A 15704-nucleotide genomic window follows, 5' to 3' on the forward strand; every position below is an offset into this window, starting at 1 on the left:
CTGACCGCGAGATCGTGACCTGGCTGAAGTCGGACGCTTAACCGACTGCGCCACCCAGGCGCCCCTGTGAACAATATTTTAAATATTTTATGAAGTCCCGTTTGACTGTATTATTTTTTTGCCTGCACTTTGAAGTCATATCCAATAAATCATTGCCAAATCCAATGTTGTGAAGCTTTTGCCCTGTATTTTCTTCTAAGAGTTTTATAGTTTTAGTTCCTATATTTAAGTATTTGATCCATTTTAAAATTTTAGGTATGGTGTTTAGATAAAGGTACAACTTTATCTCTTTGCATGTGGATATCCAGTTATCCCAGCACCATTTGTTGAAAAGACAAATTCTTCCATTGAATGGTCTTGGCTCCCTCATCAAAAATCATTTGACTCTCATGTGAGGGTTTATTCCTGGCTCTCTATTTTAACCCATTAGTCTAGATGTCTGTTTTTATGCCCATACCACACTGTTTTGATTACTGTACCTATGTAATAAGTTTTGAAACCAGGAAGTGTGAGTCCCCCAGCTCTGTTCTTTTCCAAGATTGTGTTGGTTATTCAGAGTCCCTTGAGATTCCATATGAATTTTAGGATGGATTTTCTTATGTCTGAAAAAAAAATGCCACTGGGATTTTGGTAGGAATTGCACTAAATCTGTAGATTGCTTTGGTTAGTATGGATATTTTAAATCTTCCATTCCATGAATATGATGTCTTTCTATTTGTCTTTAGTTTCTTTAAGCAATATTTTAGTTTTCAGTGTACATGACTTTTGCCACCTTGACTATGTTCATTCCTATCTTCTTTTTGATGCTATTGAAAATTGAATTAATTTTGTAATTTCCTTTTTGGATTGTTCATTGTTAGTGTATAGAATGCAATGGATTTTTGCATGTTGATTTTGTATACTGCTTTGAATTAATCCATTCAGCTATTCTAACAGTGCTGCTGTTGAACCCTGTCATCATCATCGTTATTTGGTGTAATCTTTAGGGTTTTCTACATAAAAGATCATATCATCTGCAAACAGATTTTACTTCTTCTTTTCCAATTTGGATGTCTCTTATTTGTCTTTCTTGCCTAATTGTTCTGGCTAGATCTTCCAGTATTATGTTGAATAGAAGTGGTGAAAGATGTCCTTGCCATGTTCCTGATCTTAGAGGAAAAGGTTTCACTCTTTTACCATTGAGTACAATGTTTGTTGTGGGTTTTTCATATATGGCTTAGTTTGTAAGAGTGTTGGGTGTTTATCGTCCTACTTTGTTGAGTGTCTACCATGAAAGAGTATTGAATTCTGTCAAATGCTTTTTCTGTATCCGTTGAGATGATCATGTTTTTCTCCCCACCCCCATTCTGTTAGTGTGATGTATACATTGATTTTCACATGTTGAACCATCCTTGCATTTCAGAAATAAATCCCACCTGGGGCGCCTGGGTGTCTCAGTCAGTTAAGCGTCCGACTTTGGCTCAGGTCATGGTCTCACAGTCTGTGAGTTTCAGCCCTGCATTGGGCTCTGTGCTGACAGCTTAGAGCCTGAAGCCTACTTCAGATTCTGTCTCCCTCTCTGCCACTCCCCTGCTTACACTCTGTCTCTCTCTCTCTCTAAAATAAACATTTTAAGAAATTAAAAAAAAAAAAAAAAAAAAAAAGGAAAGAAATCCCACTTGGTCCTGGTGTGTAATCCTTCTGATTTGCTGAATTCAATTTGCTGATATTCTGTTGAAGATTTTTGTATCAATGTTCATAAAAGAATTGGGCTGTTATTTTCTTTTAGTGTCTTTGTCTAGCTTTGGTATAAGAGTAATTGTATACATTAAATGGGCAACTGTAGGTAGGGGTACCTGGCTGGCTAAGTTGGTAGAGCACATGACTCTTGATCTTGGGGTTGTAAGTTTGCCCTCATGCTGGGAGTAGAGATTACTTAAAAATAAAATCTTTTTTTTTAATTAAAAAATTAAAAAAAAATTTTATGTTTATTTTTGAGAGAGAGAAACGAGCAGGGGAGGGGCAGAGAGAAAGGGAGACACAGAATCTGAAGCAGGCTCCAGGCTCCGAGCTGTCAGCACAGAGCCCGACGCAGGGCTTGAACTCCCAAACTGCGAGATCTTGACCTAAGCCAGAGTCAGATCCTCAAATGACTGAGCCACCCAGGTGCCCCCAAAATAAAATCTTTAAATAGGTAAGTGTAAAGTATGTGAATTATATCTCAATAAAGCTGTTACCAAAAATCTCATAAACAATCATGAATGAGAGCTGAAACAAGAAAATAATCACAGAAACAAGAAAGTTCACAGGTATTGGACATATTAAATAATAATAATTTGAGTAATGTATTCTGGGTATTGCTCTAAGCACCATAATATGTATTAATTCATAATTCTTACAATATCCTATAAGGTAAATACTATTATTGTTTCCATTTTATAAATGAGGTAACTGAGGCACAGGAATAACTTAGTCAAGATTCCATAACATATACCAAATGGACTCGGGATTTGAAAGTAAGATATTAGGAGTAGGGAATCCATGCCTTTCTATGCTGCAACTATATGGCCCCTTTTAAAAACAAAATAGATATATGCATAATATGATTTAAATAAAAAGGATTGGAAATTTAAGAGTACTCTCAAAAATGAGGAGGTAGGTTTAAAAAGTAACCACATAGGGGCTCCTCGGTGGCTCAGCTGGTTGAGCAGCCAACTTCAGCTTGGGTCATGATCTCACAGCTTGTAGGTTTGAGCCCCGTGTTGGGTTCTGCACTGACTGCTCAGAGCCTAGAGCCTTGTTCGGATTCTCTGTCTCCTTTCTCTCTCTTTCCCTCCCCCACATTTGCGTGTTCCCTCCCTCTCTCTCTCAGAAATAAACATTAAAAAAATTTTTTTAGCAATCCCTATCAAAATAACACCAGCATTCTTCACAGAGCTAGAACAAACAATCCTAAAATTTGTATGGAACCACAAAAGACCCCAAATAGCCAAAGCAATCTTGAAAAAGAAAACCAAAGCAGGAAGCATCAGAATCCCAGACCGCAAGCTGTATTACAAAGCTTGAATCATCAAGACAGTATGGTACTGGCACAAAAACAGACACTCACATCAATGGAAAAGAATAGAGAACCCAGAAATGGACCCACAAATGTATGGCCAACTAATCTTTGACAAAGCAGGAAAGAATATCCAACGGAATAAAAATAGTCTCTTCAGCAAGTGGTGCTGGGAAAACTGGACAGCGACATGCAGAAAATGAACCTCAACCCCTTCCTTACACCATACACAAAAATAAACTCAAAATGGATGAAAGACCTCAATGTAAGACAGGAAGCCATCAAAATCCTTGAGGAGAAAGCAGGCAAAAACCTCTTTGACCTTGGCCACAGAAACTTCTTACTCAACATGTCTCCCAAAGCAAGGGAAACAAAGTCAAAAATGAACTATTGGGACCAAAATAAAAAGCTTCTGCACAGCAAAGTAAACAATCAGCAAAACTAAAAGGCAACCAACAGAATAGGAGAAGATATTTGCAAACGACATATCAGATAAAGGGTTAGTATCCAAAATCTACAAAGAACTTATCAAACTCAACACCCAAAAAACAAATAATCCAGTGAAGAAATGGGCAAAAGACATGAACAGACACTTCTCCAAAGATGATATCCAGATGGCCAACCGACACATGAAAAAATACTCAACATCACTCATCATCAGGGAAATACAAATCAAAACCACAATGAGATACCACTTCACACCTGTCAGAATGGCTAACATTAACAACTCAGGCAACAACAGATGTTGGCGGGGATGTGGAGAAAGAGGATCTCTTTTGCACTGCTAATGGGAATGCAAACTGGTGCAGCCACTCTGGAAAACAGTATGGAGGTTCCTCAAAAAATTAAAAATTGAACTACCTTATGACCCAGCAATTGCACTACTAGGTATTTATCCAAGGGATACAGGTGTGCTGTTTCGAAGGGCACATGCACCCCAATGTTTACAGCAGCACTATCAACAATAGCCAAAGTATGGAAAGAGCCCAAATGTCCACTGATGGATGAATGGATAAAGAAGATGTTGTATATATGTGCAATGGAGTATTACTTGGCAATCAAAAAGAATGAAATCCTGTCATTTGCAACTACGTGGATGGAACTAGAGGGTATTATGCTAAGTGAAATTAGACGGAGAAAAATATCATAATGACTTCACTCCTATGAGGACTTTAAGATACAAAACAGATGAACATAAGGGAAGGGAAGCAAAAATAATATAAAAACAGGGAGGGGCACAAAACATAAGAGATTCTTAAATATGGAGGACAATCAGAGGGTTACTGGAGGGGCTGCGGGAGGGGGGATGGTCTAAATGGGTAAGGGGCATTAAGATATCTACTCCTTTTCTCACACCATTTACAAAAATAAACTCAAAATGGATAAAGGACCTAAATGTGAGACAGGAAACCATCAAAACATTAGAGGAGAAAGCAGGAAAAGACCTCTCTGACCTCAGCCGTAGCAATCTCTTACTCGACACATCCCCAAAGGCAAGGGAATTAAAAGCAAAAGTGAATTACTGGGACCTTATGAAGATAAAAAGCTTCTGCACAGCAAAGGAAACAACCAACAAAACTAAAAGGCAACCAACGGAATGGGAAAAGATATTTGCAAATGACATATCAGACAAAGGGCTAGTATCTAAAATCTATAAAGAGCTCACCAAACTCCACACCCGAAAAACAAATAACCCAGTGAAGAAATGGGCAGAAAACATGAATAGACACTTCTCTAAAGAAGACATCCAGATGGCCAACAGGCACATGAAAAGATGTTCAGCGTCGCTCCTTATCAGGGAAATACAAATCAAAACCACACTCAGGTATCACCTCACGCCAGTCAGAGTGGCCAAAATGAACAAATCAGGAGACTATAGATGCTGGAGAGGATGTGGAGAAACGGGAACCCTCTTGCACTGTTGGTTGGGAATGCAAATTGGTGCAGCCGCTCTGGAAAGCAGTGTGGAGGTTCCTCAGAAAATTAAAAATAGACCTACCCTATGACCCAGCAATAGCACTGCTAGGAATTTACCCAAGGGATACAGGAGTACTGATGCATAGGGGCACTTGTACCCCAATGTTCATAGCAGCACTCTCAACAATAGCCAAATTATGGAAAGAGCCTAAATGTCCATCAACTGATGAATGGATAAAGAAATTGTGGTTATATACACAATGGAATACTACGTGGCAATGAGAAAAAATGAAATATGGCCTTTTGTAGCAACGTGGATGGAACTGGAGAGTGTGATGCTAAGTGAAATAAGCCATACAGAGAAAGACAGATACCATATGGTTTCACTCTTATGTGGATCCTGAGAACTTAACAGGAACCCATGGGGGAGGGGAAGGAAAAAAAAAAAAAAAAAAAAAAGGACGTTAGAGTGGGAGAGAGCCAAAGCATAAGAGACTGTTAAAAACTGAGAACAAACTGAGGGTTGATGGGGGGTGGGAGGGAGGGGAGGGTGGGTGATGGGTATTGAGGAGGGCACCTTTTGGGATGAGCACTGGGTGTTGTATGGAAACCAATTTGTCAATAAATTTCATATATATAAAAAAAATAAAATAAAAAAAATAAATAAAAATAAATAAATAAATAAAAAGAAAAATAATAAAAAGATATCTACTCCTGAAATCACTGTTGCACAATATGCTAACTTGGATGTAAATTTAAAAAATAAATAATATAAATCATGGAAACAACAACAAAAAAAAACCCTAATGGACAAATGATCCACCTACTTCAACAAATAAAGGACATTAAAAAAAAAAAAAAGAGGGGGAAGAGAGTTGATAATATGATACTTGAGATTTATCAACCAAATGCAAAGTATGGACCCTGTTGAGATCCTAATTCAAACAATTCAACAGTAAAACTTGACCTTTGAGACAGCTGCGAAAATTTGAAAATGCAGTGGATGTCAGTTCCTATCTAGGAATTATTAATTTTGTTAGGTGTGACAAAGGTGTTGTGATTATGTTTATAAAAATTTACTTGTTATAAATTCTTAGGTATTGAGGAAATGATGATCTACCTTAGAAATACCATTGTGGGATGGGCAGAATATAATGGAGGTAAAGAGGAAAGGATTTTGACAAATGTTGCATGTAGATTCATGACAGCATCTTACTCTTGCGTAGGTGAAAATCTCTACAGTAATAGGTTAATAAAAAACCCTCAGGAAAACATAAGAAATGAAGGTTTAAAGCAGAAATCAATATACAGTAAAACCTTGGTTTGCGAGCATAATTCATTCCGGAAACATGCTTGTAATCCATAAGCACTTGTATATCAAAGCGAATTCCCCCATAAGAAATAATGGAAACTCAGATGATTTGTTCCACAACCCAAAAATATTCATATAAAAGTGATAACAATACTGTAATATAATACAAAAAAAAAACAACCACCTGTACTTACCTTTGAAAACCTTTGTGGCTGGTGTGAGGGAGATGAGAGGACGATTGTTAGGATGACTTTCACTAGCACTAACAGAATCACTACTATCTATTGGGTTAATGGCATCTTTTTCTGTACCATTGCCATTGTATACATTCTCGCAGATATTAACTACAGTACAGTGTTAACAAACTCCTGTCTACTGTATTTAACATAACTGGCAATAAGGCAGCAGAAGCAAGGGTCTCTATCTGCAGGCAACCTGACCTAGAATGAAGCGAAGCATTCCTAAGCTTCCTCTTGTATGGAAAAGCAAAGCAGTGTCCATAGGTGCTTTGCAGTGACGAAAAATACACTAATGCCAGTTGTGGGCACCTTACAACGTTCTGAAAAATTACTGATTTCTGCCAAACACCATGGCCTGAGACTGAGCATCCAAGCATGGGGGGTGATCACCCACAATCCCACTGAGAGAGGAGAAAGAAAACCATTGGCTCAGTTGTGATGTGACGTTCAGCATCACATACTACTCATATTGCAAGACGTCACTCATTTATCCAGTTAAAATTTATTAGAAATGTTTGATTGTCTTGTGGGACACTCGCAGAACAAGTTACTTGTAATCCAAGGTTTTACTGTATTACAATACAGAACTTTGGTAAAATTGGTAAGTTGAAGAGCTGGTTTTTTGAAAAAAAATCTCAAGTAATTTTCAGTTAATACAAAGTAGCAGCTGAGTCTACTACTGCATCTGAAAAGAGCAGCTCCTGCAGGCCTTGGTTTGGCTAATCCAACATTTAATCTCCAGACCTTTCCTGACTTTGACTTCGGCATTCTGCCAAGGAAATACACTTATTTTAGGTATTATATGAGGTTGCAGATTCCATAACTCTTTGTTAAGAGTTTTGAGAAAACTGATTCCCGTTTTTATGTTTTTGAGAAACTTAACATGGAGTTTTGAAATGTAGAAGAGCTTCATCTTATCATTCACTTTGAACTGTAAGTCTGTTGTCTGTGATGTAACATAGCTGCTATGATAAACATCTGACATACAGCCTTTAAAAAATACATGGATATGAAATACTTGTCCTAAGAGGAAACACTGCACATATTCACAATTCTTTAACACTTCTAAAGGCTAACCATTTCTAAGGCACATATACTTTTTCACACAAACCTCTCTCACAAGGAAACCAGAACAGGAATTCTTTGCTAGAAGCCCAGTAATGCTCTGTGACTCAGGTTCACAGTCAGTAACGGAGATTCCCAGCTGAGTTACCCTTGTCCTTGCGGGTCTAAATTAAAGGGAAGCCCCAGACCTACTCTGCTTTAGCTCCAAATTCCAAATTCCTCCATGTCCCAGTGTCTTTGGCCTAATCCTAATTGGAATTTGCTGACACCTTCAGTTTAATAGACCAAAAAACAAACAAACAACCTCCACCCCACCACAAATAGTACTCATCAGACCCATTTGCTCCCTCTGCAAAACAGATCTGTTTAGCAGCAACATAAAAGATCATTAACCCCATTACACAATGGAACATGAGTATGATCCAAGTTTTAAAAACAAACAAAACCTCCAGAGCAGAAAAGCCAGGAGGCTTTGAACCCTAAAGGCAATGAGACTCTTCCCTGATCCCTCACTGGGAATCCAAGCGCATAAAAAAATGCTTATAAATATTTTTATATAAACAGGATTAATAATCTCAACCCACTCACCCCTAAATTTGCTCATAAATTTAGCCTTTGATTGTTCTTTCTTTAACCCATGCCCCATCTCCGTTTAGATTGCAGATCAACTGAGGCTACTATAAAGCTCCTTGGGGTAAGAAGGCTCAAAAAACACAAAGGGAAAAGGCCAATAGCAGGAATGCTATAAACATTTCATTTTATTTATTTTTTTTAAGAAAAGTAGCTTCAGAAAAAGAAGAAAATAATCTAGATCATTTATTTATATATATATATACTTTTTAATAAAAACCTTTACATAATCTTCATGCATAAAGACCTAGAGGTGGCCATGTTGTCTGTGACAGACCTAATACCAGCTGTCACAGGTCTTTACCTGGGACTCCCCATAGCTGGCAGCAGTGTAGCAAAGGCCCTCCACTAAAGCCCCTAAAGCCAAGCTCCTTGCCTGCCTCAGTAATGGTTTTATGTTCTAGGATTGTAGACAATGGGTAGGAAATGCTTTGGGCTAGAAGAGAAAGGATGAGGAGGGCTACCCAACCTGCCATGTTTTATCCAAACTCTTCAGGGAAATCCAGAATGGAGGCCTAGCAAGATGACTGAAAACCAGGGATCAAACTGAGTTCTGGAGCTTCCCAGAGACATGGGGTCTGTGACTAAGAGTTCCTGCACATGGTAGCAGGAAAGGTTTGGTGTTCATGCAACATTCAAGGCAGAACAAACAAGCCTTGAAGATTCATCCCTCCACGGCAGGCACTGACTTCTACCCTAAATGAGTCAGAAAGACCGTGTTACTGCTTCCTAACTCAGTCCAACCCTCTTTGGACTCTAAAACAGTGTTAAGTCATCAACCTACTTAAGAGACACATTCTCCTTCCTTGTGTGGATAGTTCGTCTGTTAAGGAAGGACAGTCTTTGATTAACACATTTGTCCTAGTATAAAAGGGCTGAGGTAGGAGTAGGGTAGCAGGCTGGCATGGAGGGCCACAAGATCCAGAATGGCTGAGAATGGAAAAAGGATTCCCTGGTTCTCTGAGGGGGATTCTGCCAAAGGTGTTTTATTGATCATTTTTTCAAAAGAAAAAAAAAAAAAAAAGAACGGTTTTTAAGGATGGTAAAAAAGAGGCTGACTCCTTTTTGGGTTCCAAAAGCCCTTACGTTTTGTTCAGTATTAAGAAAAGCCCTGAACAAATAGAGGCTGCTGCTTGGGGCAGCAGGAAAACAGGATGGATTCCACAGCTAACCAAGAGAATGGCAAACAGTGCCAATCAACTCAATGCAAAGGATCTTTGTGTGGTGAGTGTGAATGAGCATGTGAGTGTGTTGGGAGGAACTTGGGGTTCACTGGCTTCCCACAGTCAATTCTCGCAGGTAGGACTGTGTGAGACCACGCAGTTCCTCCAAGGCATAGTCCTCAGGCATGGGGAGTCGGCCAACGTGGGGAGCCAAGAGACGCAAAGGGACTCGCTGAGGGTCTGGTGTTGAGTCGGAGGTTGCATCAGGGGCATGCCGAAGGCCCATACCACCCGCAGCAGGTTGGCTACACGTTTGGCCATGTCTGGAGAGAAAAAAAATGGAGTGGGGACCAAGGATGAGGGGTGGGAAGGGAGGGCATCAGGGCAGAGGTATAATAATCATAAAGACAGGAAACATGCAGGCAGGAAGCAGGGAAAGGATGGAGGCTTACCTGACTGGGCCAGGCGATCCTTGGCATTGTAACACTGGATCTGCTGTATGCGGTTGCACAGTGAGGTCACTTTGGTGTGTAACTGCTCCATCTCATAAACTGAGCAATCCATCTACAAAGAAGCAGAGAAACCAGTTAGGCCAAGAGGAGGTCCCTCACCCAATTCTATCCATAGACGGACTATGCAATGCTCTGAAACAACAGAGAAAACCCGCGGGACAAGGCGCAACCTCAGCAGTAATCCACCAGAGGAAAGTAACATATAGTACATAGAGCCCCAGATTGGGCAAGTCTGGAGATTAGCATTCATGAACCATTTTAACTAGCAAGCTTTAACATGGCACCAAAAATACAGATAAATCTGGGCTCAGAGAAATTGTATGACTTCTTAAGAATGCACAGTAAGTAAAAAGTGGAGCCCAAACTAGTATTTAATTTAGGTATCCTAACTCCAAGTTCACAACCCTCTCTAAAATACCACAGGGCCCTCTTCTCACTGTATGCCCTCTATGTGTCGCGATCCATTCCTATGGATTCAATTATGATTAATGTGCTGATGATTACTAAATCTTTAGCTTAATATTCCAATTTTCCACTCCCCTTTCCAGGGCCACTTACCCTAGCTGAGGTTATCATTACTTAAGACCTTGATCACTATCTTCAGTGTCATCCCCATTACATCCTTTTCCCTACCATCTATCTGGTAGCCAGAGTGACCTTTCTAAAAAGCAAGTCTGTATTTTTACTCTTTTTTTTTTTTGTTAACGTTTATTTATTTTTGAGAGACAGAAAGAGACAGAGCGTGAGCAGGGGAGGGGAAGACAGAGAGGGAGATTCAGAGTCTGAAGCAGGCTCCAGGCTCTGAGCTGTCAGCAGAGAGCCCAATGTGGGGCTTGAACCCACGAACCGGGTGATCATGACCTGGGCCGAAGTCAATTGCTTAACCAACTGAGCCACTCAGGAACCCCTGTATTTTTATTCTTTAAAAAAAAATTTTTTTTTAGTTCATTTAAGTAATCTCTACCCCCAGTGTGGGGCTCCAACTCATGACCCTGAGATCAAGAGTTGCATGCTCTTCCAACTCAGCCAGCCAGGAACCCTGTATTTTTTTTCTTTATTATGTTCTGAATACTTTCCAGCAGCATCTTATTCCTGTTTGTCTCACATGTGACTCTTGGTTAGCCCTCCTCTCTCAAACTCTTACATTAACTATACTAATACCTTCTCCTTCACCAAATGCTCCTTCAACCCTTCCACGAAGTATCTCTCTCATTGAATCTATTTTTGGGCTTTGCAGAATCTACCATTTAACACCTCTACAAGTACTTTTTTATCCAAAATAATCCAGTCTTCAACTGGACTTTTAAAGGTGGTAAATAAAATGAGGTCTTTGCTCTCAAGAAATTCATAGAAAATAAAGAAACCATTGGAAATAAATCTTAAAGAATCATAAGCTATGCAGATGATTCAAAGAGGGTAATGTGGTAGAAAAACTGGATGGCTACTTCAGATTGGGGGATCAGGAAAGGCTTCCTTGAGGAAGGTCATATCTAACTAGAGACCTTAATAACGAGAGGGTCAAGCTTTCTAGGCCAAGAGAACAGCTAAAACTACAAGATGGGAATGCAAAGAATGGTAAAATGCAGTTTAAAAAAAAATTTTTTTTAATGTCTATTTTTGAGAAAGACAGCAAGTGGGGGGAGGGGCAGAAAGAGGGAGACACAGAATCCGAAGCAAGTTCCAGGTTCCCAGCTACCAGCACAGAGCCTAACACAGGGCTCGAACTCATGAACTGCAAGATCATGCCCTGAGCTGAAGTCAGATGCTCAACCAACTGAGCGCTATCCAGGTACCTGGGTGCAGAGTTTAAAAGCAGTTTAAAATGCAGAGTTTAAAGAGGAGAATAGAAAAAGATAAAACTGGAGAGGTTTTATATACCAGTGGATCATAACTGGGGTCCTTAGAATTTTGAAAGTCTGTGAACTTGGACTGGGAAAAATTTTTACTAAAATTTTTTTTTACTAAAATTAGCATTTAATTATTAATGTGGATGTCAAGCAATAACTGTGACTTGTCATCAGCAGAAATCACAGCTATTTCATATTACATTACAGTTGTTAGTGATTCTTAAATGTAGTATTTCAAAATTAGAGTAGTTAGAAGATCCACTGCTGAGCTTGTTATTTAAGATCTTAATAAAGCACTTATTACTTACTATAAGTTCTTAATATTTTGGTAACTATATTTTAACATAACTGGTTTCTTTTGTAATCCCATGTATTCAAATTTTTGCAACAAAACACATTAGACAGCCATCCATGGGCTTTACCAGACTGTCAAGGAGGTCCATGGCACGAAAAAGGTAAGAATTATTCATGCAGAGCTTTTAAGACTTCCTAAGGAGCACTTTATTCTAAGTGAAATGACAAGCCCCTGGAATGATTTTAGAGTGAGATTATATGATTTGTATATTAGATCACTCTGGGGCACCTGGGTGGCTTAGCCAGTTAAGCATCTGACTCTTGATTTCAGCTCAGATCATGATCTCCTGGTCAGGAGATCGAGCCCTGCATTGGGCTTTGTGCTGACAGCGCTGAGGCCTGCTTGGGATTCTCTTTCTCTGCGCCTCCTCCACTCATTCACTCTCTCAAAACAAATAAACGTTAAAATAAAAATTAAAAAAAAAAAAAAAAAAAGAGGATCACTTTGGTTGCTGTGTGGAAATAAATTGTAAAGGAACAAGTGTAGAAGCAGGGAGGCCAATTAGGTGTCTACTACAGCAGTCCAGGTGAGAAATTTTGTGATTTTACTACACCTACACGGTTTCCCTTTCCACTCCACACACCAATACTTACTCTTATTAAAAGTTCACTGGAAGCACTACGATCTCTCTGATCTCTAGACTCATACTTACGCTATTCTCTCTGCTAAAGCATTCTGTCCCACCCATCCTTCTTTTTCATCTGAAAGAAATGAGACTCACTTCTAGAAAGCCTTACTATAACCCTCAGACTGGGTTAGGTACTCAATTTATGTGTTGCTGTAAGATACTCTATGCTTAATCCTACACGTATCATTCTACAGTAACCGTTGGTTTACCTGGAAATCTCTTCCTCAACAAAATTATTACTTTGGTAAGGGTAAAACATACACTACTGCTTACCTTCATATCCCCCAAATCCACCAGTGCTTGGGACACAGTAAGTTCTCAATAACTAGATTGTGTTAAAGTATTAATGTTCAACTAGAAAAGAGTTTTCTTCAGTGATAATTTAGGGATGATGCTCTTAATCCATCTTAAATATGTAGCAAATAAATTATGCATATTATGTGCCAGGAACTATGCTAGTAGTGGGGATTCTGATAAGGGTAACAGATAATAATTACTAAGCACTTAGTATATATAAAGTAGTCTGCTAAAACACAGTGTATTTTGTTTAAGCTTTGTGACAACTGTCAGATATCTATGATAATCTGTGCCATTAACTTATTTGCTTAAGGTCACATAGCTAATGAGTGAGAGAACCATTAATTGAATCTAACAGTTTGGCTCTAGAACTCGATTCTTAACCTCTATGTTCTATTACCTTTAATCTTAAAGAAGATCTCCCCAAAAGGTGCTCATGATAACTGCAAGACAGATGTAGATAAGTAACTAAAATAAAGTTAGTAGACTAATGTACCAAGTGCTTTGGTAGTAAAAAATAAAGTGCAATAAACATTTCTTGGGGAAAACGAGAACAAAGTAGAGCTTACAGCAATGTAGATTTTTTTTTTTTTAAGGTTATTTTGAGAGAGAGGGGGCTATGGGTATAGAGGTAGAGGGAGACAGAAAATCCCAAGCAGGCTCTGTGCTGTGACCACACAGCCCCATGTAGGGAGGGCTCTATCCCAGGAACCAGGAGATCGTGACCTGAGCAGAAACCAAGAGTCAGATGCTTAACTGACTGAGCCACCCAGGTGCCTCCAGCAATGCAGATCTTAAAGGATGAATGTATGTGTGCTCAAGAGTGAAATAAAACAAATTCTGCTGGAAAATCCATGAGTAATTTAGTGTGATTAGAGAAGGTGGCATCTGGAATGTGGGGGTAACACTAGTAGGAATAAGCAGGAGTGAAAGGTAAAAGCCTTTATATGGGCTTTAATTCTATATTCCAGAGTTTGGTCTTTCTGCTATAAGCAATGGAGGTCTCTCTTATGATCTTATCAAGACTGACCCCAATACATTTTAATGAAGACTAAAAAAATGGTTAATATTTGCAATTTTAAACATGCCAAATGATGTATGAAACTACCTTCACCAAATCTCTGACCTTCCTATCTCTCTCATCCCTGAGTTGTTCACTCAAACTAGGGCTAGACAAGGGGAGACTATGGACAAGCCTCGGGCATGTCTACTGTACGTACCACTGGTAATAAGTACAAAACAGAAGTTTTTTTTTAAGTTTTGATACAGCTGTCATAGTGATTACAGCAAATTAGCCTCATCAAAATATCCCTTTTGCACTGACCATTCTATCTTTGCCATTAAGTTTTTCAAGTGGTCGCTCAGGCCTTTTGAGGTCTCTGTGGCTTTAACGGCCAGGGAAAAGGAAAACCAAGCAGTAGTTCAAAGACTCAGGTACCTGCTGTATCTGGTGAAGCATCTCCATGACCCGAATATAGTCCAAGTAAACAAGTCCTGATGTTTCCCAGTCCTGGATTAGGCTGCTGCGCTCTGGAGGTGCCAAGTCTTCCAAGAACCCCTTCAGGTAGTCATAGTTCTCATTAATGATGGCATCTGAAGAAACAAAATATTAAGCACTATGTCTGCACAAGTATAGGTTCTCAAAAGTACACAGATGACATGACAGAAATCCAAAACAGGAAGGAAGGGGAAATAATGTTGGGTCAAACTAGAGAATTGCATAGATATTTCAAGTAGATTTCCTGAAATTCTCCAAAGAAAAATGTGTAAAAGTTCTTGCTTCAGTTCCCCAAACAGAGATATCTGGGTGTTTTTTTCTGTTTTTCTTTTTCTTTCTTTTTTTTCTTTAATTTATTATTTATTTTTGAGAAGAAGAGGGTATGAGCCAGGGAGGGGCAGAGAGGAAGGGAGAATCTCAAACAAGCTCTGCGCTGTCAGTGCAGAGTCTGACATGGGGCTAGAACTCACGAAACTGTGAGATCATGACCTGAGCTGAAATCAAGAGTCGGATGCTTAACCAACTTAGCCACCCAGGCACCCCTCTGTTTTCTTTCTTGAGACATAATTGACCTATAACATTATGTTAGTTTCAGATACACAACTAACAATTCAATACTTGCATATATCGCAAATGATCAACCACAATGTCTGGTTATGTTACCATACAGAATATTTTTTTCTTCTGATGAGAACTTTTAAGATTTACTCTATTAGCAACTTTCTTTTTTTTAAAGATTTTATTTCTAAGTAACCTCTACACCCATCGTGGGGCTTGAACTCACAACCCCAAGACCAAGAGTTGCATGCTCCACTGACTGAGTCAGCCTGGCTCCCCCTCTATTATTAGCAACTTGCAAATATGCAACACAGTATTATTAACTATGGTTGCCATGCTGTGTATTTCATCCTCATGACTTATTTATTTTGTAATTGGAAGTTTGTACCTTTTGACTCCCTTATTCATTTTGTCCACTTCCACCTCCCACCTCTCTGGCAACCACCAATCTGTTCTCTGTATCTATAAGCCTTTTTATTTTTTTCTTAAAGATTCCCCATATAATGTGATATCATGCAGTATTTGTCTTTCTCTGACTTAGCATAATGCCTTGAGGTCCATCCATATTGTTGCAAATACTAGGATTTCATTCTTATTTATGGCTGAATAATAATCCACTGCCTATATATACAATACACACGCACGT

At 39.1% G+C, this 15704-nt stretch overlaps 1 protein-coding gene across 1 annotated transcript in view; it reads right to left on the minus strand.

The window, feature by feature from the left end:
- Positions 1 to 8363: 8363 nt before the first annotated feature.
- Positions 8364 to 15704, minus strand: part of NUP98 (nucleoporin 98 and 96 precursor) — a 118765-nt gene continuing 111424 nt past the window's right edge. Inside the window, 4 exon segments of the mRNA XM_030332748.1 lie at positions 8364 to 9648; positions 9651 to 9686; positions 9816 to 9927; positions 14441 to 14595. Coding sequence (XP_030188608.1) covers positions 9470 to 9648; positions 9651 to 9686; positions 9816 to 9927; positions 14441 to 14595 — 482 coding nt within the window. The 3' untranslated portion in view covers positions 8364 to 9469.

This window comes from Lynx canadensis, chromosome D1 (assembly GCF_007474595.2).
Source record: "Lynx canadensis isolate LIC74 chromosome D1, mLynCan4.pri.v2, whole genome shotgun sequence".
In the NCBI taxonomy this organism is placed as follows: Eukaryota; Metazoa; Chordata; class Mammalia; order Carnivora; family Felidae; genus Lynx; species Lynx canadensis.